Below are 25,313 nucleotides of genomic sequence, written 5' to 3'. Positions count from 1 at the left end.
CCACCCCGCACCACGCAGAGAGCACTGGAGGACATAATGCGCTTTGGGTCGTGGAGCAGCGCCGGTCTGCGCGCTAGACCTGAAGGCCGAGCCCCACCCTCTGCTGGCCCGGCCGCCCTCACCGGACCGTCGTCTGTAAGCCCCGTCCCTCCCTTCTGACCTGGAGCCGGTACCCTTCCCGGGCTGTGGGCCGGGTGCAGGTGGCGTGTCACACGTTCGCAAAGACGCACTGTGGGCTGGCCATGGTGGCGGCGGTGGTGGCGGCGGCGGTGGTGGTGATGGTGGTGGTGGGTTTTCCCCGGAGCCCGGGTTCAGGCAGGACACTGAACTGACAGTGCTCTCTTTCTGTTAAGGACAAAAGGAGTTATTCCTGCCCTGTGTGTGAGAAGTCTTTTTCGGAAGATCGATTGATAAAGTCACACATCAAGACCAACCATCCTGGTAAGATTGTGCGTTCTGGAGGGAAAATTAACTGTAAAATGCTTATGTTTCATTCATTCATTCATTTATTATGTTCTTAAAATTTATTTTTGAGAGAGCATGAGCTGGGGAGGGGCAGAGGGTAAGGGGGACTCAAGATCCAAAGCCACTCTGAGCCAAACGCGGGCCTCGAACTCACGAACCGTGTGATCGTGACCTGAGCCCACGTTGGGTGCCTAACTGACGGAGCCACCCATCCGCCCCAGAAATGCTTATGTTTATTTTAAAACACAACATTGCATATCAGCTGCACTAAATGGAAATAAAGAGGGACGAGGGTATGAGTGAATTCAGGGAAAATGATTACCTTTATTTAAGGTTGGGAATTTATAATAATATACTTCATTTCATCCTTTCAAGTGGCCTTCAGACCCTCTCCCCACACTGTCATCTCCCTCCCCCTTTCCGTGTTCACTTTGAATGACGTCAGACGGGTCACTCACAACGCACGTCTGAGTAGACTCCGCTCCCCAAAGCCGGTGCCTGGCCCCTTTGGAAAGGAAAAGCTTGTCCCCCAACATGGTGGCTCATGAGGCGTATGCGCTCCCAGGCTGAGGAGTCTGGGTGAGTCGGAGTGGCCGTCACCTTGGCTCTCCCCACACTGGTTTCCTTGGCCACTTAGAGGTGTGAACCATGAGCCACCTGGCCACCCACGCCTGTCACCCTTCTGTTCTTGCTACCGGGACACATTTCCTCCGTTAATTCCTGTTTGTTCCCTGTGCTCTTCCTTGGAGTCCCGTCCTTGGGGAGGATTTGGGGGCTCCCCGGCTGGGGACGCTGGCACCTTGCGTTCAGGTTGTTGGCACTTCCCAGCCACCCCTTGAGAGCCTTGGGGAAGGGCTGCCACTGTTAAGGCCCGTCCCCAGGTCCCCGGCGTCTCACGGGCAGGCCCGAGAGCACGGATGTGGGTGGCGTGTGGTAGACATGAGGGCGGGTAAGCCGGTGTGCTTGCCCCTCGTCTGTGCCCCTTTTCTCTTTGTTTTGTGTCAGCTCTTGTATTCGGGCCCCGACTCACTGACTGCAGGTGATAATGGAGAAGAGTAGAGAAAAAACGGAGTTCACGAACACTGACGCTGTGTCGGGGAGCAGGCAGAACCCTGAGGCCTCGTTCTGCCCTCCCCCGTGTCAGCCTGTGTCCGTGTGAGCCGAGGACGCTCACTTAAACCGCCTAAGCCCGACCTTTGCCCGTGAACATACGTGAGCTGTTCTTCCTCTCTGGTTACAACTTCAGACATGTATAAAACCGGGCGACAAGAGGGGCCCCAGGACCCGTAACAGCCTGGCCTCTGCACCCACGTGCACTTGGTCAGCCCAGTTTCCTGTACCAACCCTCCAGACTTTTTGTCCCAGAATATCTTCCAGTACGTCCCACTCGTGTGTCATTTCCCTGTAACAGAACTTTAGGATGCATCTCCAGCAAGTCAGGGTACGATCTGAACAGAGCCACTGGGTCACCGTTAAAATAAACAGACTTGGGGCGCCTGNAAAAAATAAAATAAAATAAAATAAACAGACTTGTGGTGAGGAGCCCTGGGGGTTAAGTGGTGAGTGATGAGTCACTAAATTCTACACCTGAAACCAGTTTTACCTTGTAAAGTAACTAGAATTTAAATAAAAACCTGAAATTTTAAAAAAAGGTAAAATAAAACAAACGGAATTAATGGTAATTCTTTATTACCACATATTGTGAGTTCATTTAAAGTTTCCCATGTCCACGGAAGACTGTTTGTATCAGGACTCAGGCATTTTGCTTTTAGTTGTCATATCACTTGAGTGTCTTGTATTCTGAGACACCCCAGCTCACCTTTGTGTCCATGACCTCGATTTGATGGAGGGACTGGGTCACTCTCCCTGTAGATGATTTCACGTCCTACATTTGTGTGATGGTGCCTCATGGCATTGTTTCCCCATCCTTCACATTTTTTGCTCACGAATATTTAGATCTGAGACTTGTAGATTCTGGTTTAACTTTTAGGCCGAAATTCTACCACGTGACTCCACGGGGCACATCTGAATTTGTCACCTTAGTGCTGCCAGGATTGGCCAGGGGGTTCAGGAGCTGTCACAGGGTTCACGCCCATCTCCCTTGAGCCCATCTGCTCTGGCTTCTGATGGCCACCCTGCTTTTCTTCCAGAGGTCTCCATGAGCACTATCTCCGAGGTTCTGGGGAGGAGGGTTCAGCTGAAAGGGCTGATTGGGAAGAGAGCCATGAAGTGCCCGTATTGTGATTTCTATTTCATGAAGAACGGCTCCGACCTTCAGCGTCATATTTGGGCTCATGAAGGTGAGTACTCATCTTTCGGGATGGAGCACCCTTCCGATTCCGTGCTTCCGTGCTTCACGTGGGAGGGCTTCAGGGGGAGGCCCTATCGTCACGTGCCCTGCAGCTCGACTTTCTCCCGCTTGCCGAGAAAGGTGTGCAGCAGGCAGCTGAGCTCCGTGATTTCAGTCACTGCCTGTTCGCTTGCAAGTACAGTGAGCAGAGGTGTGCAGTTCTTCGTAGCTTCCGTGGGGACTGTAGTGAGATAAGTCCCCTTGACCCCTGCACCTGGCGGCGAGCCTCAGGAGAACAGGGACAGCACCGTCTTGGTCAGGCGGGACTGCGGTGGCCGCCATGGTGCACAGGCTTGGTAGGTGCTGAGGAAGTAACGGTGGTGTATAGAGGAGCAGAGGCGAAGAGGATGGCACAGCATCGTCCGTCATGGAGGAAGAATCCAGAAGGCAGGAGAGTTGCGTGGAGATGAAGTAGCGGAAGGAGGAACATAGGCTGTGCTTTTGGGGTGCTTGCCTGTGAGGGGGAGTATGGGGAGCACACTCTGGGATTTTGGGCAGTTGGAGGTCGGGAGAGCAGTGGAGACGGTGCGCCACCAACTTTGCTTCCTACTGTAGGGACGATGCTTTCCTGGGGGTGAGGCTCAGAGCCGGGGCCGGGGGAGCCCTTCCGGACGTTTGCAGGGGTCCCGCCTGTGAGTTAGGAACTGGGACGCTGTGGGCGTCCTGGGGAGGACGGAGGATGAAGAGTTTCTACAGCGTGGACGGGAGCACCTGCTCTCAGGCCTCGGGGGAAGCACTGTCAGGGAGGGGCAGGAGGACGGGTCAGTCAGCGATGCAGCAGGACCTGGACCAGGGAGGAGGAGCTGAGGTCAAAGCCGAGCTTGGGAGGTACCGTTATTTACCATCACGGGTGCACCCCAGCCTTGTGCCCCGGGCACACCTCGCAGCCTCCCTCAAGCCTCGCTCTCCTCCACTGCCAAGTCTCAGGTCTCACAGATAAGCGCTGGGTGCGCAGCGAGGCGGGTCCTCCCCGTCCCCACCCACGTGACGCCAGGTGTCGCGGCCTTTTTTGCTTTCCGTTTCCCCCCGACCAGTGGCCGTGGGGGCCGGGGCCTCTCCGCTCCAGAGCACCCTCCGCACTTGCCTCCCTGCAGGTCCCAACAGGTGTTTGCTGAGTGAGGGGACAGTGGCCTGGGCGCCCCGTGGCCCAGGCCATTAGCCCGACGGCAGCTGTGCCAGGCTCGGCTCGCTGTGTGAAGACACGCTTTCACGTCTGATCCCGGGTGCCCGAGCCCGAGCTCTGCACACAGGCCCTTGTTCCCCTGACTTTTGGTCAGCTTCACTCTGTGCCGTTGGGATTTAGTGAACGTGTGCTGCACAAACTGCCCCGGGGTCCATGCAGGACCCTGGGGTTTGCAGACCGCAGGGAGCGGCAGGTGTGNGAGCTGGGAGCAAGGGCGGGGGGGGCCGAAGGGGCAGCATGGAGGAGCAGGCAAGGCAGGTGTGTGGCGCGATCCGGGCTGGGCAGGTGCACCGCTGTGTTCAAAGTGGATGTGCACACGGGGCCTTGGGAAGCACACACGTATGCACACACGTATGTAAATAGGGGTGTGTGTGTGTGACTTTGTATGTTTTTCCTCCTCCTCTGCTAGGTGTGAAACCCTTCAAATGTTCTTTGTGCGAGTATGCAACTCGCAGCAAGAGTAACCTCAAGGCTCACATGAACCGTCACAGCACTGAGAAGACCCACCTGTGTGACATGTGCGGCAAGAAATTCAAATCCAAAGGGACGTTGAAAAGTCACAAGCTCCTGCACACTGCTGACGGTGAGTACATGGCTCCGCACCGTAGTGAGTTTGTTTCCCTCTTGGAAGTGTGGCTTACGGGGCGCCTGGGTGGCCCAGTGCGCTAAGCGTCTGACTCTGTTTTGGCTCAGGCCGTAATCTTACGGTTCATGGGATCGAGCCCTGTGTCTGGCTCTGCACTGACAGCGTGGAGCCTGCTTGGGATTCTCTCTGTCTCCACTCTCTGCCTCCTCCCTGGTTGTGTGTGCACATGTGCTTGCTCGCTCTCTTTCTCTCAAAAAAAAAAAAAAAAAGTGTGGTTTGAGGCTGATATTCCAAGTCCAGCAGAAACTGCACAGGCAAGGAGAGCTGTATCTTGTAGAATTTCAGTTCTGAGAGAGCACAGACAGAACTCACTTGCTTCCTCATGTCCCCTGTGCCCAGTACCGGAGCCTTGCCTGACCTCCACCAGTGCTTGCTGAACCCTGAGAGAGTGTGTGTGTGTATGTGTGTATGTGTGCACGTGTGCATGGATGCACGTGCACTCGTGTGTGTGCATGGGGGAGGGAGATGTGAAGTGGACGCTGCTTCAGGGAATAAGCACCCTCAGGGGCCTTGGTCTCAAAGTTTGAATCCTCTTCAGCCTCTGTCCCCACCTGAGCCTGAGGACCTTGAGCCACGATCACACTTGACCTGATCACACCTGACGCACTTGATCCACACTCAGGTGGATGCTTCTCATCTAAGCTACTGCAGGGGCTTATATTCAGTCCAAAGTGGGAGCTCAGGTTAAAATGCAAACAATACTTGGGCCAATTTGACCTTGAAAAGTACACCTCGGTGGTTTTCTAATTTCATTCCTTCATTAAGAGCCATGGATCGAGGTCTTACTCTGTTCCAGCTTGCTCGGGGTGTGGGGTCAGTAAGGAACAGTCTCTGGCTGCGGGGTGTTGGTCGCCCAGCGGGGAGGAGGGAAGCACGCAGGCGTGCTGAAGGTGGGAGCAGTGCTGGGAGGGGCTCGCAGCCCCGGGGGGAGCACGTGAGTCACCCTGGGCAGGGGACGTGGTGGGCAGTGGCCGCGCTGGCAGAAGAGAGGAAAGCAAGACGGCTAAACCACAAAGGCCTTTAGCCTTTTTTATTTTCCTTTCAAACCCCAGTTGTCGGAGGGTCTTGTGAATGTTCCATGTAATGAGAGTAATGAAGCGTAGTTGTAAGTATATTGGTATTTAAGCACTGTTATGTACAAAAACTGCAGTTCACTATAAAAATCAGTGATTTCAACAAGTATTTTTAGAACTTAGACGGAGGTACAGCCATTAGGTGACCCCTTCATTTTAGGATGTTCCAGGGAACCCTTGCTGGTACGTGTACATCTGGGTGTGCTTGGGGGATGTGGAAAGGCCTCATGCTTAGCAAGGCTTTGTTAATAGTTAAGATCCGAGGTTTGCCTGAGGCTGGACGGAGGCCAGAGCCATAACTATTCAGTCTTAAGCAGTGTGCTGTAAGAAAATCCGTAGGCAAAATAATTAAAAATGCAGTGGCAGTAAAGCAGTCTTATCCTGAGTAGTGAAAGCATGAAGTCATATAATTATTCGTGAATTCTTTGCCTCTGTAACTTTTTCACAGGGAAGCACCCAACTCACTGAAATGCCTAATAATACAGTGTCACTAACGTGGAGCGGCTGTTCTCAGTGCTGGGAGGTCTGGGGTGTCCCCAGGGCTGTGGTGACAGGGTCTGGAGGCGCTCTTGGAGCCAGGGAGTGGCACTGTGGCCTCATGCAGGGTTCTGAGGTTTGGGTTCTAGCCTGAAAAGCTTTGGGGAGGTGGGGTGTGTCTAATCAGGGGCTCTGGACTGACCGCTGTCGGATGTGGAGGGGAGAGCCGGAGTGAGCAGCAGTGTCACGGCAGGCATGGCAGTGACACGCTCAGCTGGTCATATCTGTCACGTCACTCACTTCCCCGAACTCTTCAGCAGGAAAGGGAATTTGGACAGGCAGAGGTGGTGCTAGTCAAAGCAGTAACATAGCCTTCCCGAAAGGAAAGACCATGTAGACATTATGAAATATTTTGAAAAAAAATAGAAAATTGTGATCGTTTGTCTTCATTTTTTTTTTCTGACATTTTTGGGAGTTTGAGGTATCCGTGAAGTCATGTCTTGTTTTCAAACACTCACCAGCCTGGGATGAAGGGCATCGTGTGCCAGGTGTGGTGAGAACGCCACCAGAATGGGGGTCTGCTGCCTCCGTGCACCAGCTTCTGCCCCACGTGGGCCTGAGTTTGGTGCAGCAGAATAAGGACCTGAGATTGTCACACTCATGGGTCTCTCTCTGCTTTCGTGCTGAGTCCAGAGACAGGTGGAGGGTGAAGATCTGGAGCTATGTGGGGCAGTATAGCTTCACCCACTCTAAGTCCGCCTGGTCCCTCCTTCCTGAGGGCTGCTAGTCTCATGTTGTCTCGAAGGCCAGTTTGACACGTGGAGTGCTAGATCACAGGACAGGTGTCCCAGCTGGATGGACGGTGTGCTCTGTGACTGTGATCAAACTGTAAACACTTCTTTTTCTTTGCAATCTTAAGAAAGCTTTGAAAAAAGCTTCGCTCTTTTGGTGGCACTCACATCTTGATGATTTCTAAAAGCTCTTTGTATATCAGTGGTTTTTCATATGGTGCAAACATTTCCCTCCAGCTTACCATTTGCATTGACATTCTGTTTGCCACAACTTTTTATGTACAGAAGTGAAGTAACTTTGCATACATAAATTTATCCATCTTTTATTTATTTTTTTCTTCGTGATTTCTCTGTGTGGAAAGAAACCCTCCGTGTATTAGGGAAAATTCTTTTGTATTTTCTTCAAGTTTTCTTTTTGGGGTTTATAACGTTGATTAAACTTCATATTCTTGAAATTTATTTTGATGTGTGGTTGTGATAGGGATCTTTTTTTTTTTAACAGTTATCAGTTGACTAGACATATTTATAGAGAAATCTGTTCTTTTCATTTTGTTTTGAAATTCAAGTTTCTCAAGATGCTGGGCATGTTCAGAGATTTTTGTCTGTTTGAATAATCTCTGTCTAGAACATTGTTTTATAAGGTGCTATTTTTATAACTCGTATACACACATATGTTACTTCTTTTTCTTTTGCTTTTTTTAATGGACATCTCTTAGGTTTTCCATTTAGTTATTATGTTTTTGGATAAACTTTGAAACTGTTTGGTCAAGTTAAGAAAAATATCTTCCCCTCCACAGAGAAGGACACTGTGTCCCTCCCCAGTGTGAGCCATGTGACAACCTTATACATGCTTTAGATTCCTCAGGGAGAAGTGCTGGGACTAGGGGTGTGGCTGTCTTGATGAGGCTGTCAGCCTCCAACTCTAGAATTAGCTCTTTATTTATTTATTTTTTAATGTTTATTTTTGAGAGAGAGAGAGAGAGGGGCAGAGCTTGAACAGGGAGAGAGAGGGGTGCAGAGAGAGAGAGAAGGAGACACAGAATCCAAAGCAGGCCCCAGGCTCTGAGTCGTCAGCACAGAGTCCGACGCGGGACTTGAACCCACGAGCCGTGAGATCGCGACCTGAGCTGAAGTTGGATGCTTAAACGACTGAGCCACTGAGGGGAGCTGGAAACAGATGTTGAAAACCTGCCTAGAATGACTTGGTTTTCACTCTGTTGTGTCAGTGACGATTTATTAGCGTGTCCCGCAGAGGAGCCACGTGGGGCAGGTAGAGCTGAGAGGCCTGGTCTTGCCTCCCACTGCCTCTTGGCATGGCCTGGGTCAGATTACTTTTCTGAGCCTCCGTTTCCTCAGCAGTAAAGCGGGGATCATTATACCCCCGTGCCTGATGGGCTGGAGGACCACTTTTGGGGCTGGGCCCCACCTGCCATCTGCTGCTCCTTCTTTGTCTCCTGCGCTGGGGCCACCTTCACGCTGACTTCTCCCTCTCAGAGGTTCACCCGCAGGCTTCCGCGCCTGTTCCCAGGGGCGCTTCCCGTTTCCCCTCTCCCAGCCCTTTCCCAGGGCGCTTCCCGTCTCCCCTCTCCCAGCCAGTTCCCAGGGGCGCTTCCCTTCTCCCCTTGCTCGCAGCCCGTTCCCAGGGGCGCTTCCTGTCTCCCCGTGCTCCCAGCCCGTTCCCAGGGGCGCTTCCTTTCTCCCCGTGCTCCCATCCGTTTAGGTGGACAGCTTCCCAGCTTCTGTGTGTGGGTCAAACCCCAGCAGCTGCCAGAGACTCCAGGAGCCTTTGTGCCCCCTGGCTGTCTCTTCCTGCCTTCTCTGTCTCAGGCGTCCTGTGTTGTGTCCGTGACGAGCATGCGTTTGTCTCTGCTGCTCGAACTCTTCCTTCCTAGTTCCTTCCTACTTTCTCCTGTGTTCCTTCCTGCCTCTCCTTCTCTGTCTCTAACGTGCTTTATAATTTCCTGATTTGTGACTTGCCGTGGCTCTCACTAGACTGTTAGCTGCTCAGACCTTCTACATCTGCTTCGTTTTGTTTTCCTGGCCCTAAACCAGTGCCTGGTGTATATATAGTAGGTGCTCAATAAATGTCCATTGGTTAAATGAGTGAAAACAATGTAAAGTACCTGGCCTGCAGTGCTTGGCATACAGAAGCACTCAGACAGTGCCAATTGCTTCCCCCATCCCCTTTCTTGGATAGTTCTGTTAAGTGCTTGTGAATGCCTGTGAATTGGATGTTTTAAAATACAGTAGAGAATCTCAGCATTAAATGAATCTTCTCAGGTATCTTTCAGTGAAAAGGAATCGGCTAGTTACCCTCTCCTTTCACCTGCCTGCAAAGCCAATTTTTCACATCTATTGGCTTCCTTAAAGTGAGGTGTCCCTGTTTATTCATTCTTGTTTCCCAGAGGGGCTCACTACTGTGCCGCAGAAGGGTTAGGTCAGGGTGGGTGGAGGTCTCAGTTAAAAAGGTTTGCCGGTCAGTATGTACAAAGAGAGATCTTGATCTGTGAAGGGTTTATTAAACCCTTTGCATGTATGCCAACCGTATGAAAGAATTTAATGCAAAAATCATGCTGTAGCGCATTTCCTCTCTTTTGGACTTTGAAGAGGGCCTACACATGTGTGGAGTAGAGGCTCTTACAGCATTCTGTCTCCCGTAGCAGATGGGGAAGGGGAAATGGGTCAGTGCCTTTCTGTTATGTCATCAAACAGTAATCCTCTACTCATGAAGTAGAAAGCTCTTTGAAGCTCCGTGCTAATTCCTTCGAGTACCGCCCCACCCCCCCAACCCGCTGCCCCATCCAACCTGCCCTCATGCACTTGAGTTAAGAAGTTTTCTGGTAAAACTTATAAAGAGGAATTATCCAAGCTTCAAGCACTCTTGTATGTGTTGTAATTAGACAAGTGGGGAGTCAAGTGTGGAACTTAGGTCTGAGTGGAGGAAGCAGCATCTTCCTCTCCCCACGGCTACACGTGGAAATATTCTGGGAGACGTAAGCGTGGACATACTTTTGTCTTTCCTCTAAAGGCATAATCATTGTAGGATAAAGGAGCCCTGCTTATCCATGGTCTCTTTACTTCTGAAATCATACACTCTAGAACCAGGAAGTCAATGGTACCCGAGCAGGCAGCTGGCCAATCCGTCCAAGTTCATGTCCTAGGCTCCAGTGAGACTGGTGTCTGCACAGCATCCACATCCCTCTTAACTCTTTGGCCAGCTCACCCTGGAGCAAAGGTTAAGGGACAGGGTGTGCATGGACTCGGTGGGTTTCTGTGGCGTACCTTTACCGGCCCGTGTCCAGGTGATGGGCCGAGGGAGGGCTGACAGATGTGCCTGTTTATGTGTGCACCCCAGCGGGGGCCACCTGCAGCTCATTTTCTCTGGTTTTTATAACCACGGAAATAACAGCCCATAGTATACAGTGCCCCAGATGGCATGCTGAACAGCGAGTATAGACCAACGTCAAGATTTAACTGCTGAGTGAGGCGTGGTTACCTAAGACCTCACCAGGGTGGAGTGCTCTCAGCTGCACCTTGCAAGTCCCCGGCACAGTGTCTGTTCCTTCAGTCTAGTTGTGGTGCCTTGCCCTTTCCTGCCCTTCCCTATGGCCCTGTGCTGCCTTCCATTTCTTTCCATGCCTAACGCTGTATCCGAGCTGATGTGCTAATTACAGAGAACCATCAGTCTCTTAAGCCTGCAGTTTCCTGAAATTCAGCCTTGAAAGTACAGAGACTTCTTTAAACTGTATTTTTGTCGCAGTAGCTATTTCTGTTCTGAGTTGCCATTGCTCAGACTACTGCCGCCGCTGGGCCTGTGGGGACGGTGCTCCGCAAAATACCCACTGCAGAGTGTGCCGTGCTTCCTTGTTCTAGTGCTTTCTTTTTTCTTTTAATGTTTTTTTTTTTTTAATTTATTTCTAGGAGAGAGAGAGAGAGAGAGAGAGACAGTGTGAGCTGGGGAGGGTCAGAGAGAGAGGGAATCACAGACTGAAACAGGCTCCAGGCTCTGAGCTGGCAGTCAGCACAGAGCCCAACGTGGGGCTCGAACCCACGAACCACGAGATCATGACCTAAGCGAAAGTCGGACGCTTAACCGACTAAGCCACCCAGGCGCCCCTCTTTTTTCTTTTAAAGAGAGGGAGTGCATGCACACACAGGTGGGGAAGGGCCAGAAGTGGGGGTGGGGGAGAGAGAGAGAATCTTATGCAGGTTCCATACTCTGCGAAGAGCCCAACGTGGGGCTCAGTCCCACATCCCTGGGATCATGACCTGAGCCGACATCAAGAGTCAGATGCTGAACTGACTGCGCCTGCCGGGTGCTCTAGACAGCTCTTCTTCCATTAGCAGCACCCCCGTGGGCCAGGCCGTGTGGAGAGGCAGTTGGCAGAGTGGGTTAAGTGGTGAGCTTTGGAGGGCAGACCCAGGTTGGAACTGCTTCCCTCCTGTGTGACCATAAACCTGTCTTCATCAGCCCTGTTTGTTTCCTGTGGCCACTGTAACAAACAAGCACAAACTTAGTGGCTTAAACTAACACAGATGTTTTAGGTGACAGTTGTGGAGCTCAGAGATCTAAAATCAAGTGGTCAGCAGTAGGGGCTGTGTTCTTTCTGGAGGCTCCAGGGGAGAATCTGTTTCTCTAGGCTTTGTAGCTTCTAGAGTCTGTGTCCTTTGGCTCATGAGCCCATACCTTCATGTCCAAAGGCACCAGCAGCCCCACCAGCCTGTCTGTCCCTCTGCTTCATGATCGTGTCTCCTCTGTGGCCCTGACCGTCCTGCCTGTCTGCTGTAAGGACCCTTGCAATTTCACTGAGCCCACCTGGGTAGTACAGGATAATCGATCTCAAGATCCTTGGCTGAGTCACATCTGCAGAATCCCTTTTGCCATGGAAGATAATAGGCTCTGGGGATTAGGACCTGGATATATTTGGGGGGGGCATTACCTACCGCGTGGCATTGTGGGAAGATTACCTGGGTTCCTGTTAAGTGTGTCAGTTGATTCTAAGTGTTGGGTAGGTGTACCTGTCCCCCTGGCGGGCAGTGTCCTCATATTGTCAGCAACCCTGGACACGGCGTAGGGATGGGTATTTGTAGTACTTAATCTGCACCATCTCTGTCATTTAGGAAAGATCACATTTGTCTTCTCCCAGATATTCTCTCATTAGGAAGGCACGGTGCAATCGTTAATATTTAAAGAGTATCAGCGTCAAAAAAGGTAAAGTCAGTGTTCTGATAAATTTACTTATGCAAAATATCACCTTTCACAGTGCGACTGGATAAACAGTCATAATCAGGTATTTTCACCTCATTGCCTCTAGATATTATTACCACTAATAGTCTGATTTGTGCAGATTTCTTTAAGTATTTTAGTGTTCCTTCAAGTTTGAGGTACACATAAAATTAGATTTGGCAGGAATGACTTAACAGGTATTTCAAACAAAGTGCCTTAAATCAGAAGGAATTTTCCACCGCTGTCTTCCTTTGTGAGCCGACAGACTCCAAATGCCAGGAGACAAAGGGCACGGTCTTATTTTCACACGATGGTTTGAGATTTTCTGCCATTCCACCTCTCCCCGGTTTTATATAGAGCTCTATTTAAAGTAAGGAAGCAGCTGGAACATCCTCAGGGAAGCTCATCAAACAGATGAGGGCGGAGTCAGAAACAAAGGAAGCTGACAGGGGCTGTACGTGTATTCTTTTCCTTTTTTTAAAGTATATTTTTCCAGTCTTACTGAGATGTAATTGACATATAACACCATATTAGTTTAAGGCGTACAACGCAGATTTGGTGTGTTGTGTATATTGTGAAATGATTACCATGGTAGGTTTAGTTAATGGCGATCACATCCCATAGTTTTCGGTTATGGTTGAGTATTTCTTATTTTGCTGAATGTTTTTAACATCTAACGCNCATCCATCAGTCCTCAGTTTTTGTCAGCATTCAAGAGTCTCTCATGGTTTGCCTCTCTCCCTTTCCCCCACCATTTCCGCCCTTCTTCTCCCCCTTGTTCCTCCGTCAAGTTCCTCCTAATCCTCCTATACGTGCAAACATATGATATTTGTCCTTCTCTGCCTGACTTATTTCGCTCAGCATAACACCCTCAAGGTCCATCCATGTTGCTACACATGGCCTTGCTGAATGTTTTTAACATCTAACGTTGTGTAAATGGAAGGTGTCCAGCGAGTTTGCTACATGGTTGTGCTATATTGCAGTTGTCGCGGTATTTATCACATTGCAGTATAAATATGGCATTGTTGTCTGTATCCATTATATTCCGCGTTAGCTCGCCGTGACTTCTCTACTCCACGTTGCAAGTTTGAACCCTTGAGCAACATCAGTCTGTATCACCTTGTCCCCTGCTAACCACCATTTTACTCTGTTTTTTCTTTTTTCAAGTTTGACATTTTTAGATTCTACATAGAAGTGAAGACAGTGCTTGTCTTTCTCAGTCTGACTTACCACACTTAGCATAATGGCTTCAAGGCCCATCCATGTTGAAGATCAAAGTCCATCCATGTTGAAGATGGCAAGATATTCTCCTTTCTTGTGGCTCAGTAATACCCCGTTGTTTGTGTGTACCCCATCTTTCTTATTCCCTCATCTGTTGATAGCATTTGGCTTGTTTCTGTGCCTTGACTACTGTGACTAATGCTCTCATGAATATGGGAGTGCAGATAGCTCTTTGAAATCCTGTTTTCATTCCTTCAGGTGTGTACCTGGTAGTGGAATTGCTGGGGGGTAGGGAGTAGATGGTGTAGTAGATCTGTCTTTAATTTCTTGAGAAACCTCCATATTGTTTTCCATAGTGGTTGAACCATTTTACATTCCCACCAGCAGTAGTTCACCGGAGTGCCCTTTTCCCCCATCCTCAGCAGCATGCCGTGTGTTTTCTAGGTGCTGGTCACCTGGCCGGGGCTCATCCGTCCTAGAGTGAGCCTCCCCCGACCCCAGCTGCTGGCAAGTGCAGGGTACTTGCTGCCCCTTCTCCTTGGGAGAGCCTCCCACTTGAGCGCAGGGTGCCCAGCCGGGCAGTTGTTCCACCGGCTGTCCGGCCCTCTGTCTTACACATTCATCTTTTCCCCCAGAGCAGAAAGAAACTCAATAGGGAGGGCCGTCCTGAGTCCCTGGGGGCCGGGGGCCCCTCGCTTCGTCTAACCCAAGGCAATCACAAAGGTGTCTTTTCCTTCCTCCTAACGTGACATGCTGAGTAAAGGGTGCTTCTCAGGATCCCTGACACCAGGATCCCTGGACACCAGACCCTGTGCTTTCCTCTACTGTCTGGTGGCCCTTGAGTTCAGTCAGCATCCTGTCCCCAGGCCCCGTCAGTGCCCCGCAGCTCAGTGGTCAGCCTTGTTCCGTCAGCCTGTCCGCCGTGGAATGCGGGCCGACGAGCTCCTGCTGCCAGAGAAACAGACTCCTCCTAAAGGAAACACAGAGGGATGAAGAGAAGTAGTGGAGAGGACATTTGTACCCCCACGCTGCCGTCTTTGGAGAGGGGCTGTACCAGATCACACCTTCCGAGGGGAACAGGAGCTGGTGGTAAAACGTTGTGCTTCCGGAACAAGCTTCAGTGTCTGCTGAGAAGACCTCCAGCCAGCCCGGCGCCCACAAAGATGCTGAACCGAAGGTCACAGGGGAGAGGCGTGCTGATGGTGTCTTTTTTCTTACCACCCACAACCACTGTCAGCCTAATCCGCAGACTGTGATGCTGCCCTCAGGCTTCATCTCTGAACCACCTGACACATCTTTCTTTCTTGAACTCATTTGGTGCCTGCTCCCGAGCCCGTCCTGGGAAAAGTAGCCTATTTTGTTCTTGTGGTGGTGTTTTCCTTTTTTCCCTTAACTTTTTAAAATTAAAGTATCCTGCACATGCAAAGAAGTGCATGCTTTGTAAGGGTACAGCTCACTGGGTCATCACAGGCAGCTCAGCCAAGTGACCACATCCCAGGATAAGAGCTAGGGCTCTGCCGGCCCCTCAGAAGGCCTCTTTGCCCTCCCCCGCAGCCATCCCCTCCTTCCTCCTCCAGGAAGCAACTGCCCGCACTTCTAACTCTATACTTGATCTGGCCGGTCCTTGAACTTTGTATAGGCTGGTTCGTATAATACATGCGCTTTCGTGTCTGGTTTCTTCACTTGAACATTATTGGTGAGGTTCATCTGGGTCGTTAGGATTTTAACCTTTAACATCTGGGCAAATGAGAAGAACATCCAGCATAAGTGAGATAGTAAATCCTGTAGATGTCACTTTGTCCCTGCGGTCCCCCTTTCTCGCAGCGGCACTGGCTTTTGTAAGGAGGCTGGGCGCGCTTTCCTCACGGGTGTTTCTCCAGGCAGTGGTAGGACTCGGCTTTCTTGTGCCCTCCTTGTTGACAGGACTTGGGCTCAGAATGACTTTTGGCTATTTAATTAGATTCCACCTCAGCAGACCAGAAACGGCCTGGGATTGTTCACAGATGAGGCTGCTGCATGTTCTCTGTGAGGAAGAGGAGCAAAGATGCCCAGGCAGAAGGCCGTAATCAACCCGGCAGGGCCAGGGTGGCGTCTTAAAACACAGCAAACTCTCTTGAACTTCAGGTTCAGGAACCACTGATACCATTTTAAGTTTCCGTGTTGAAAGATGTGTCTTCTGAAACTCTATGTCGTAGTCAATGGGCTTGCGGAGACAGATGTTCATATATCCGAAATGCTCTCCCGTTGAACAGCAAACATGAAAACAGCAGTCCCCAAGATCTAGCCCTTTCCTCCACGTGTGCCCAGAATTCTGCCCCCCGACAAAAACAGTATTCTTTAAAAAATACGTTTCTTTAAAAATTTGTTTCCCATCATTTTTCATGTTTGTATGGAACATAGCTGTAGTTATGGCTTCAAAATTACTAATTGTAATAATTGTTTGTGGCTGCAGAGTCAAGGGACAATACACAAGGGGTTGTGTGATGTCCCATGAAGATGGTGGGCGACCATGAGCTGCATAAGCAGGCCCTTATTTTCAGACAGGGTAGTATTTTCTGTTTTCTCCTCGTTAGAACCTAGGTTGCAAGGAACCTTTTCTTGCACGTGAACTTTTTCTTCTTTTGAATTAATTCCTTAAGACTCCTTTCCAGGAACGGGATGGCTACTTTGGCTCTGGTGTTTTTCTGATGTGTTACGCTGCCGATGTACTGCCTTCAAAGCATCATGCCAGAAATACGGCAGTGCTCTGGCTCAGCCCTTTCAGGTTAGTTCCTCGTGTTGTTAGAAATGGCCCGTTTCTTGGTTTAATGTGTGTCAAATCTTACCATGTTGCTGTAATTTGTAATTATTTGATAACCCAGAATTGAAGAGGTAAATTTGAGGATTGAGTGGATTGACTCAGTTGATCCGCAAGAAGCACTTATAATGTTGGCTGGTTTGTAGTGCTTGATCTAGGTGTTTGCTATTAGTGGGCTTCTTTCGATGCACTAAAATGAATTAATCCTCTGTTGTTGAATTGTTCATGTCCTGTTTTTATCTGTTTGCTTTCTGGGGTCTTGGCATTTTATGTTCCTTCATTCACTGAGTTCCTTCGACAGCCACGTCTGTTGGGACTCTGTTGGTTGTACTCAAAGTTGCTAAAGCAGAAAAGGGGCCTTTGCTATCTTCTAGAGACTTGAGATCTTCATGTATTTGGTTACTTTTTCCCCAGAACTATCTTCATCTCCTCTTCACGTGGTGTGGTCCTCCTCATCGCCCTGTCTTAGCTTGACCGTCACTTCCTCATAGAGGCCTGTTTTCATCCCATCCTGTTCCATTTCGTGTCTGTTGCGGGAGAGAGGGGGTGCGGCTGAGCACACACCCTGTTGGGCTTTCCTGTAATTCACAGCGAGCCCTACAGCCAGCGTGCACTCAGGCCACACGGCACACGGGATGAGAAGTGTACCGTCCCTGTCCTCAAAGTACCCACAACCCGGCGAGGGTGCCAGGCAAACCAGCCAGAGAAGGTTCAGTGAGCCACTGGGATACAGCAGTGGACCATACAAGAACGACAGAACAAGAGCCAAAAGGTTCCATTGTCACGAAGCTAAATGAGTAGATAAGAAAAGTCAGTAAAATATATGGCGTAGACAGCTGAGATACGAAATATCAGCCCAGTGTCTGAGTCCATCCTCGGAGTGGGCAGGGGTTACCCCCCTGCTTCTAATGCAGTCACAGAGTGTCAGAGAAGAAGGAGCCCAGGGTGATGCAGGGCGAGCTGGGCAGAGCCAGAGGGAATGTGTTTCCCTTCCATTCACCCTTCATGGGCACCCTTTTCTAATGGGCCACCGTCCTGTGCCATGGCCTTCATGGTTCAGATATGCCCATTGCTGTTCCTTTTGGGGAATCTGTGTCCTGCCTGTATTAGCTAAAGGATCATTTTGTGGCTTTAACCGTGGTCCTTGGGGTCCACATCCAGGCTGGGAGGTAACCCCCACCCACTCTGAGGAGGGACTCAGACACGGGGCAGCAGACACCTGAAAAGCTGCTCCAAAGAGATGAGGCTGAGGGCGCATGTGGTGACCGGCCGTGGGCCCCGCCCCACCTCGGCCGCTTGGGACAGCCCTTCCAGCGCGACTCCGGTCCTGTGACTTTGACCTCCCCGGCGTTCTTTGGGATCATCCAGGGCAGGGTCTCATAACCCAGCAAGTTGCCCAGAGTCTTGATCCTAGTTCCTCACCCTGAGAGGGGTTAACGCTGCCTGCCTCCCCAGGTTTTGGGGCGCACAGCTGAGATCATAGACCTCAAGCCCTAGTAGAGCGGCTGAGGGACAGTGACTCCGCAGCTAGAGCTCGCCAGGTCAGTTGTGGTGGGAGAAATGGAGTAACTTTGTACACCAACAGCCTCTTTCTTTCTTTGTAATCAGTCTTTTCTTTTCCCGGGCTGTGGTGTGAGCCAGATATAGCCATTTCATCAGCCGGCCTTTTTTGAGGTCCCTGTAGCCTCGGGTAAATACCACGTTTTCCGGTCGACTCTCCCTGCAGTTCTCAGGAGGATCTTGACAGAAAACAAGATAGTCTCAGAGCATTGCTCTTTTATGATTAGTCATGGATCTGCACTGCATTATTTTAATTAGGCAGCAAAAGATTATGTCAAGTGCTCTCCCAGGCCTGTTGATAGGGACTGTCAGGGGCTGCTGAAACATTGGTAATAAGTATTGCCCGGACCCCGAGGCCCCTGTAGGGCTGGCTTTTAGGAGCTCCCTTCTTTCTTTGTCTCTCGCAGAGCCCTGGGAGTATATCCATAAAAGGCTGACTCTTGATCCCAGATGAGGTGATTCCATTTATTCATTTCAGAGTATCTTTTTAGCACTTAATCTTTTACTCTTGGAGTCAAGTGTATTGGTAATGAGTGAAAATATTTATCACTTCGGAGAGTGGTTCTATCAACTTTCCTCCCCTCCTGTGGCAGCGGAGAACCCAACACATCTTGCTCACGCTGCCTGGGCACAATAGTGACGCATTTATGTGAGTCACGAGTCTACCTGAAAGTACGGGCGGCTGAGGTTGTATCCAAGATGTGTGGAAATGTGCGGCTCTGTGTTTGAAAAACGATGATACTATGGTTAAGAACAAGTGTCCATTGGTCTCTGATTATGATTTGTCTGCCTTACGTGGGTAAGTTTTCCCCCCACTTAGGACTTGCAGAATTAGTAGAATCTAGAATCTGAGGTTCGTTCCCCTGGAATGAGGATGTAATTATATTAATCTGTTTACAGTATTATTTCCTTTTGCTGTTCTTGCTGTGTTGCTCATGTGAGATACACAAAAATTCCATTTTTTGCTGCTTGTCGGGTTCAGTTTAGTAAAATGCAGAGTATGTTCGGTGTGTGCCATGCCCTCAGGTGCCGGGGGTGCCGGGATGAATAAGACACGGTCTCTGTGGGCAGCCACGGCAGCCCCGGGCTTGTGACCAGGCAGTGGCCGTCGGGCACGGACAGAAGCACATGGAGAGAAGGTGTGCGGGATAAGGAGGCGGGGAGCTGACTCTCAGCCCAGTTGGCAGAGATGTTGTCAACTTGAGTTGTGAGTGACAGTGAAGAATGGCCAGATGCCGAGAGGCGGTGCACCCCAGGCATGGAAAATATTAGCCAAAGCTTGGCAGAATGGTCCCAGAGCAGAAAGACTTTCTAACATGGAGAGTGGAAGTCCGAGAGGAGGGCCAGGTCAGGGAGGTGAGTTCGGTTCTGCAGGGTCTCCATGCTCTGGAGCTTCAGCTTTGTTCTGCCTGTTGGGTGTCATTGATGGGTGTCCAGGAAGGGCTGTGGGAGAGCTTGTGTGTGACATCATCTGGATGGAGGATGGGGTGTCCGTGTGGATGGATGGATGCATGATGGACGGAGGGAGGAGGAGGGGTGGTAGGGGGGTACGTGGATGGTGAGCTGATGGATAGATGGATGGATGGATGATGGATGGAGGGAGGAGGGGGAGGGGTGGATAAGGGGGTGCATGGATGATGAGCTGATGGATAGNAGGAGGGGGAGGGGTGGGAGGGGGTGCATGGATGGTGAGCTGATGGATGGATGGATGACAGATGGAGAAGAGAGTTACCTGAAGGCAAGAAGACCAGTTTATAGGCTTTTGCCCTTTTTCAGGGAAGAAGTGAGGAAGGTCTACACCAGCGTGGAGGTATTGAAGCAGAGTACCAGGTCCCTGACTTTGCGATCAGTGCGGGGGATGGGGTGAGGGCGAAGAACTGGGAAGGCTAGAGGTAGGACACACTTGATGGGGAAGATAATAAGTCCAGTTTAGCGCATTTGGGTCAGCTAAGCAGGAGTGCAGCAGACCGTTGGATTCTCAAGTCCCAAGATCAGGGAAGGGTCGAAGGTGGAGAAGAATGAAAAAGAGTGAGAGTGGAAGGTCCAGATGTCGGCCTTAAAGGCTTGCAGAAGTCCGCAGGGGAAGGTTACGCGCAGGGAGGCTCGTAGCAGGAGAAGAAAGGAGCGTGGGCCAGAGCGTGGTGGGGTGCCGGTGTGTGAAAGGTGGGGACGGGGGAGGCTGCCTCACCGACACTAAGGATACTGGCCTGTTAGCAGAGCCCTGTGCAGCCGAGACCAGTCCCACAAGGGCTGAGATCCGCCACTGGCCGGGCATCCCGGGTTTTCCTTGGCGGGAACGGCTTTCCGGTGCCTGGTGCCCTGAGGCATTTTCACTGGGTTTGCAGGGGCGCCAGGCCGGCGGCTGCACGGCTTGTCTGAGAAGGAAAGAAGTGCCAGGCCCCTGAGAGGGGCCTGTGTCTCTGTGCTTCCACGGGCCGTCGCCGTGCTCCTGGCTCCCTTAGAAACTGCTCGGTGAACGGTTGACCGCTACCCGAAGCCGGTCAGGCTTCTATTTGGTCCTGCGTTTGTACCATGGCCTGTTGAGGTTTGACTTCTGCTAACCTGGGGTTGAAAAAGGTAGCGGGCCCGTGTATCCAGTAACTCGTGTGAACAAATCACGGGCCCGTTCATCCCAGTGACGAATGCCGACGTGTCACCCAAAGAGCAGTGTTTTGTTTCTGTGTGGCTCCTCTCTAGTGTCTCCTCTGACCTGCCTTGCATGTTCCCACCAGGGTTAGAGGTTCCAGACACGGATTGTGCTACCTTGCTCGGGGGCTCTGTGTTCTCCTGGCTCTTCGGGACAGTGCGTCACTCTGGGTCAGACGCCACAGGCCCTTGGTCCTGTGGCCGCACAGCCTCTCCGGGGCCAGCGCTTGCCCCGCTGCAGATCCCGCGCTCTGCAGGTCCTGGAAGGAAGACCAGGGGCTCCAGTCCCTGGGCACCTGGGTCCTCGCCTCGGTGCTCGCCATGTGCACCTCTTTCCCGTAGCCAGCTGGGTGCACCTGAGACACCTCACCCTGTCCTTAGGAGCCTGCTCGGGTGTCGTTGGGGCCCCCCAGGCAGGCTGGCTGTCCTTCTCCCTCCACGGCGAGCCCCTTTCTGTTACCACTTGTGTGGCCGGAGTGTGCTGTGCTGCCTGGTGTCTGTGCACGTGTGGACTGTCCCCCCACCCCCAGGCTCTGGACCACCCACGTGGCAAGGGGCATCCTCGCATACCTGCTTACACTCCTGGCCCTTCATGCACGTGCTCACCTTGCCCTCCCTTCTTTGCAGGGAAGCAGTTCAAGTGCACGGTGTGTGACTACACGGCGGCCCAGAAGCCCCAGCTGCTGCGGCACATGGAACAGCACGCCTCCTTCAAGGTGAGGGGGCTCGGCGCGTGGGGTCCCTCCCGGTTCATGCTGCGAGCCCGTCGTTGGGCAGAATGGAAGGGTCATTCTTTGGGGGTGTTCCCCTCACTTCCGGGCCCCCCAAGCTCATACGCATCAAGTCCGGGGTAGAGCTCACGTCCCCACTTCCAGAAGTGTGGTGTCTCTCTGCCCTTTAGAAGCCAGGTCCAGGGACCGAGTGTGAGACTGTGAAGGTCAGAGAAGCGGCGTGCTCTTCCTGTGGAAACCCACAGAGATTTAGAGAGGGATGTGAGCTGTGACAATGGGTGCTCTCAGATCCTGGCTTGCCTCAGGTGTGTCTCCTGGCACAACAGGTGTGCCGGCGCCCACCTGGAGAGCTGGACGTGGTGCCCCTGCAGTGCCCCCTGCGGGCCCGGCATGTCACCGTGGCTCAGGGGCTGCTGGCTCCCGTGCTTGTTGCATAGCTGCGACTCCTCTCTCTTTAGCCTACATGCTAATTGCCACCTGGCCGCTGTTTGTGCCGCAGCTTTTGACCATGAGAAGTGCGGCCCAGTGAACTTGCCTGATAAAAACTTTTGCTCGGTGCAGGCATTTCAACCCTCAAAGCTGCTGCTGCACGTGCACGTGGTGTGGAGAGCAGGGTGCTCTCAAGTGTTTGCTGAGATCGTGTGCAGTGCTGAAACCGGGAGAAGTAGCATGTGGGCGGGCCATGGGCCGCCACACCTGTAGGCTGCGTTTATTGAGCCTCCGCTGTATGCCTGCACTCCCCATCAGCTGTCGCCGTCCCACAGCAGACATCATCCACGTTTGACAGAACCCCAGAGCTGTCAGCAGCTCTTCTGATGCTCAGAACAGCCTTGTGAGAGATGGGTTCCCAGGATCTCACCTCGTCCGGTTAAGCCACCAGGTGGCTCAGAGAGGTTAAGGGCTTGTGTGCTTTACACATCCAGGAGGTGAAGGAGCCAGAACTTGGACTTCTCCCCATGCGTCTCCTCGGGAATCCTTGTGGTCAGGAGGGGGCACATGGGGAACACTGAGGGGCCACGCCTGTTGCCTGTGTAGCGGCTCCAACGTGGCTGTGGCGGGCCTGTGTTTCTCAGGTGGGACGTGCTCGTCACCCTGCGGGAGTGGCAGGGGGTTCCTGAGCGCCCTGCGGATTGTTATGACATTATAGTGGAGCGCTTTGTCTCCCGTTTCACAGCCGCAGACGTGTTTCTCTGGGGACCCTGGACTCCCACACACAGCGCAGTCTGGGTGCCGGGGCGGCCCTCGCTCTGTAGATGAGGAACTTGGACCTGGCGAGGCTACTTGCTGTCCTCGCTCTCCCAGCATCGGAGCTAGATTTTTCATTTGTTCATTGGTTTTCAGTGCGGAACGTTTTTCCTTCCCCGACCAGGCACAGCTGAACGGTCTCTCCGCCCCGACATCGTCACTGTTTTCTCTCTAAGGTTTGCAGTCTTTGGCTTGTGTGCAGAGGAAGTGGACCTGGGGATGGTTTGTGCTCAGGTGTCACCCTCCTGTGAGTCCTCACCTGTTTGTGGCTGTCACACAGCTGCCGTCCGCTGCCCTGGGGGTCACTCCTGGTTTCCCACGGGCGCCCTGTGGCTTCAGGTGCCCTCCCCCGCTGGAGGGAGAACTGCTCAGTCAGACTTTGGCCTCTCTCCTCCTCCGGGTTATGTTCTCTGGTGTTTCTCCCAAGACTGGGGGCGGACACAGCAAAATGAAGCTGGTTCCTGCCAACCACCCTCATTCATGCTGATGAGATTATCATAGTTTCCTGTCACTGCTCGGACAGCCACCTCCGGCTCAGTGGCATGCAGCATCACCAGGCATTATTGTGTAGCTCCGATTTCAGCCCAGATCTCACTGAGCTAAGGGCAAGGTGACGGCAGGGCTGTGTTCTTTCGGGAGGCTCTCGGAGAAGATCCATCGCCTTGCCCTTTCTGGCTTCTGGACGCCACCCGCATCCGTGGCTCCTGGCCCCAGCCCTCCATCTGGAAACCAGCAACATAGCTTCCCACCTCTCTTCCGAGTCTTCTGCCGCCCTGCTCCCTTCACCCATGAGGACCTTTCACCTGTGGGCCCGCTGGGGTGGCCCAGAAGAATGTCCGTACCTTAAGGTCAGGCGATTAACACCCTCAGCCCTGCCTGTGGTCTTCACTTCTTTTTGTCATGTGAGCCTCCAGATACCAGGACTTGGACATCTTTGTGGACGCGTTATTCCGCCTACTGCATTCCCTCCCCCCCACCTCCTTGCTCTGTTTTCTTCCTTTCACATCTGCTCCCTGGCAGAAGACTTTTATCAGAATCCGAAAATACATAGTATGCGTGGTCCTGCACTCCCTCTGCATACCAGTGGCAAACATTCCCGAGAAATCAGGCCCTTCTGTTCTAGCAGTCCTCGGTGAGGCCTCAGTCTTCGTGCAGACACTGCTAATCTATTGCAGTTGACTTGCAAGAGGAAACCAATTTGCCTGTGTAGATTTAGATGTATAATTTGCAATATATAATTTGTGTCAGGAAACACTGTAATAAGGGCAAACTCTTGTATTGCCTTTTAAAATTACATGTTGTTATTTATTTATTTTAAGAATAATATGTGTTCACTAAATAAGCTTAGGAAAGTGCTTTTCATTCCCTTTCTTTGTACAGTTTTTGGATATATTATTTTTTTAGACATAATTGAGGTCTTACTGTAAATGAGCGTTTTTGGGTGGAGATTTAAACATCAGCTTTACCACCAATAAAGCTCTATTAGAGAATGAGGCTTAAATGAGTGGCCAGATGGTTTGCTAAGAATACTTCGCGTTTGAGTTAGAATAACCTCCCAGTCAAAGGCAGGGCTGGAGAGCCTGCCTGATTAGGACATTATAAATATTGCCTTTTTGAAATCTTCATTTCATAGGCATTTTCCCATTTCATGAAAATATAGTTACTGTAAAACCGCTTGTAATGGCTGCTTAAGGATGAGTATCATAGTTCAATTAGCCATTCCCCCTAGTAATTGGACAGTTTGGTGGTTCCCAGGTTTGCCGTGACAAGTAACTCCACGATGGACATCTTCATGCCAAAAGCATTTCCCAGCCATCCTGATATCGAAAGGACTATAAAACATGGGGTGAAGCCCATCAAACCACCGAGAATTCATAAGCAGTGAGGGTGTTCTGGGCGCCTCTTGCAGCTGTAATTAAAGTGCATTCCTGAGGGTGGAATGGACACTATCCATTGTGTGCAAGAAGATGCTTGCATGGGACAGGGTGCCCCTGAGCCAGGGGCGTCCCCACAGAATGGGCTCATTCCCCCCCTCTAGCTGTTCAACTCTTTGCTTTCTTGCAAATAAGTAAGCCAGCATTCTGCCCAGTAAGGCAATGTGATCACAGGCTAGACTTGTTCAGTTTTCTCTCTCTGTTGAGCTCCGTCAGCCCGCAACTCTGTTGATAGAAATGTTCTCAGTGATGGGGCCAGGTGACTCAGTGGCAGTCTCCTTACACGTAATCAGGAATGACTTTATTTCATTTAGAAAGTTTTATTTTAAAATTATTTATTTATCTTTAATTTTGTTTTAGAGAGGGGCAGAGGGAGAGAGAGAGTCTTAGGCGGGCTTCATGCTCAGTGTGGAGCCTGATGTGGGGCTTGATCCCTGACCCTGGGATCGTAACCTGAGCCGAAATCAAGAATCGGATGCTCAACTGACTGAGCCACCCGGGTGCACCTAAAATGATTTTAGACTCCTATAAAGTCTAGCAGATTTCTCAGGTACCTGTCCCCCATCTTCCCTCAATGATAACGTCTTTAACCGCAGTGTGCCATCAAAACTAGGGGACTGACTTTGGTATTCTCCATTTACTATACTGCAGAAAGTTGGATTTCGCCAGTCTTCTTTCTTTTTTATTAAATCAAGTGTTCTTAAAGTAGTTTAGATTCACAGCACGACTGAGAGGAAAGTACAGAGAGGTCCCATATACTGTCTGGCCCTGCTCCCCACATACAGCTTCCCCCATTTTCAGCATCACCCGCAGACTCATACATCTGTCACAATTGATTAGTCTGTATTGATACATGGTGCTCACCCAAGGCCATAGTCTACATTAAGGCTCAGTGTCGGTGTTCTGCATTCTGTGGGTTTTGACAGATGAATCATGACGTGTATCCACTGATAAGGTTGTCATGTAG

The 25,313-nt window shown here is 51.2% G+C and overlaps 1 protein-coding gene across 3 annotated transcripts in view; it reads left to right on the top strand.

Annotated features, from left to right (window-relative positions):
* Positions 1-25,313, top strand: part of ZFAT (zinc finger and AT-hook domain containing) — a 171,631-nt gene that overhangs the window by 77,618 nt on the left and 68,700 nt on the right. For 2 of the 3 annotated variants that reach the window (XM_077749961.1, XM_077749963.1), the window contains 5 exons: positions 19-135; positions 354-441; positions 2,616-2,765; positions 4,408-4,581; positions 21,064-21,152. In XM_077749961.1, the coding sequence (XP_077606087.1) occupies positions 19-135; positions 354-441; positions 2,616-2,765; positions 4,408-4,581; positions 21,064-21,152 (618 nt within the window). The remainder of the gene's footprint in view (positions 1-18; positions 136-353; positions 442-2,615; positions 2,766-4,407; positions 4,582-21,063; positions 21,153-25,313) is intronic. The other variant, XM_077749962.1, reaches the window with a different exon arrangement.

This window comes from Crocuta crocuta, unplaced genomic scaffold (assembly GCF_008692635.1).
Source record: "Crocuta crocuta isolate KB4526 unplaced genomic scaffold, BGI_CrCroc_1.0 scaffold119, whole genome shotgun sequence".
In the NCBI taxonomy this organism is placed as follows: Eukaryota; Metazoa; Chordata; class Mammalia; order Carnivora; family Hyaenidae; genus Crocuta; species Crocuta crocuta.
Note: the sequence above shows the minus strand (reverse complement) of the source record. Positions and strands in the feature narration are given on the sequence as shown.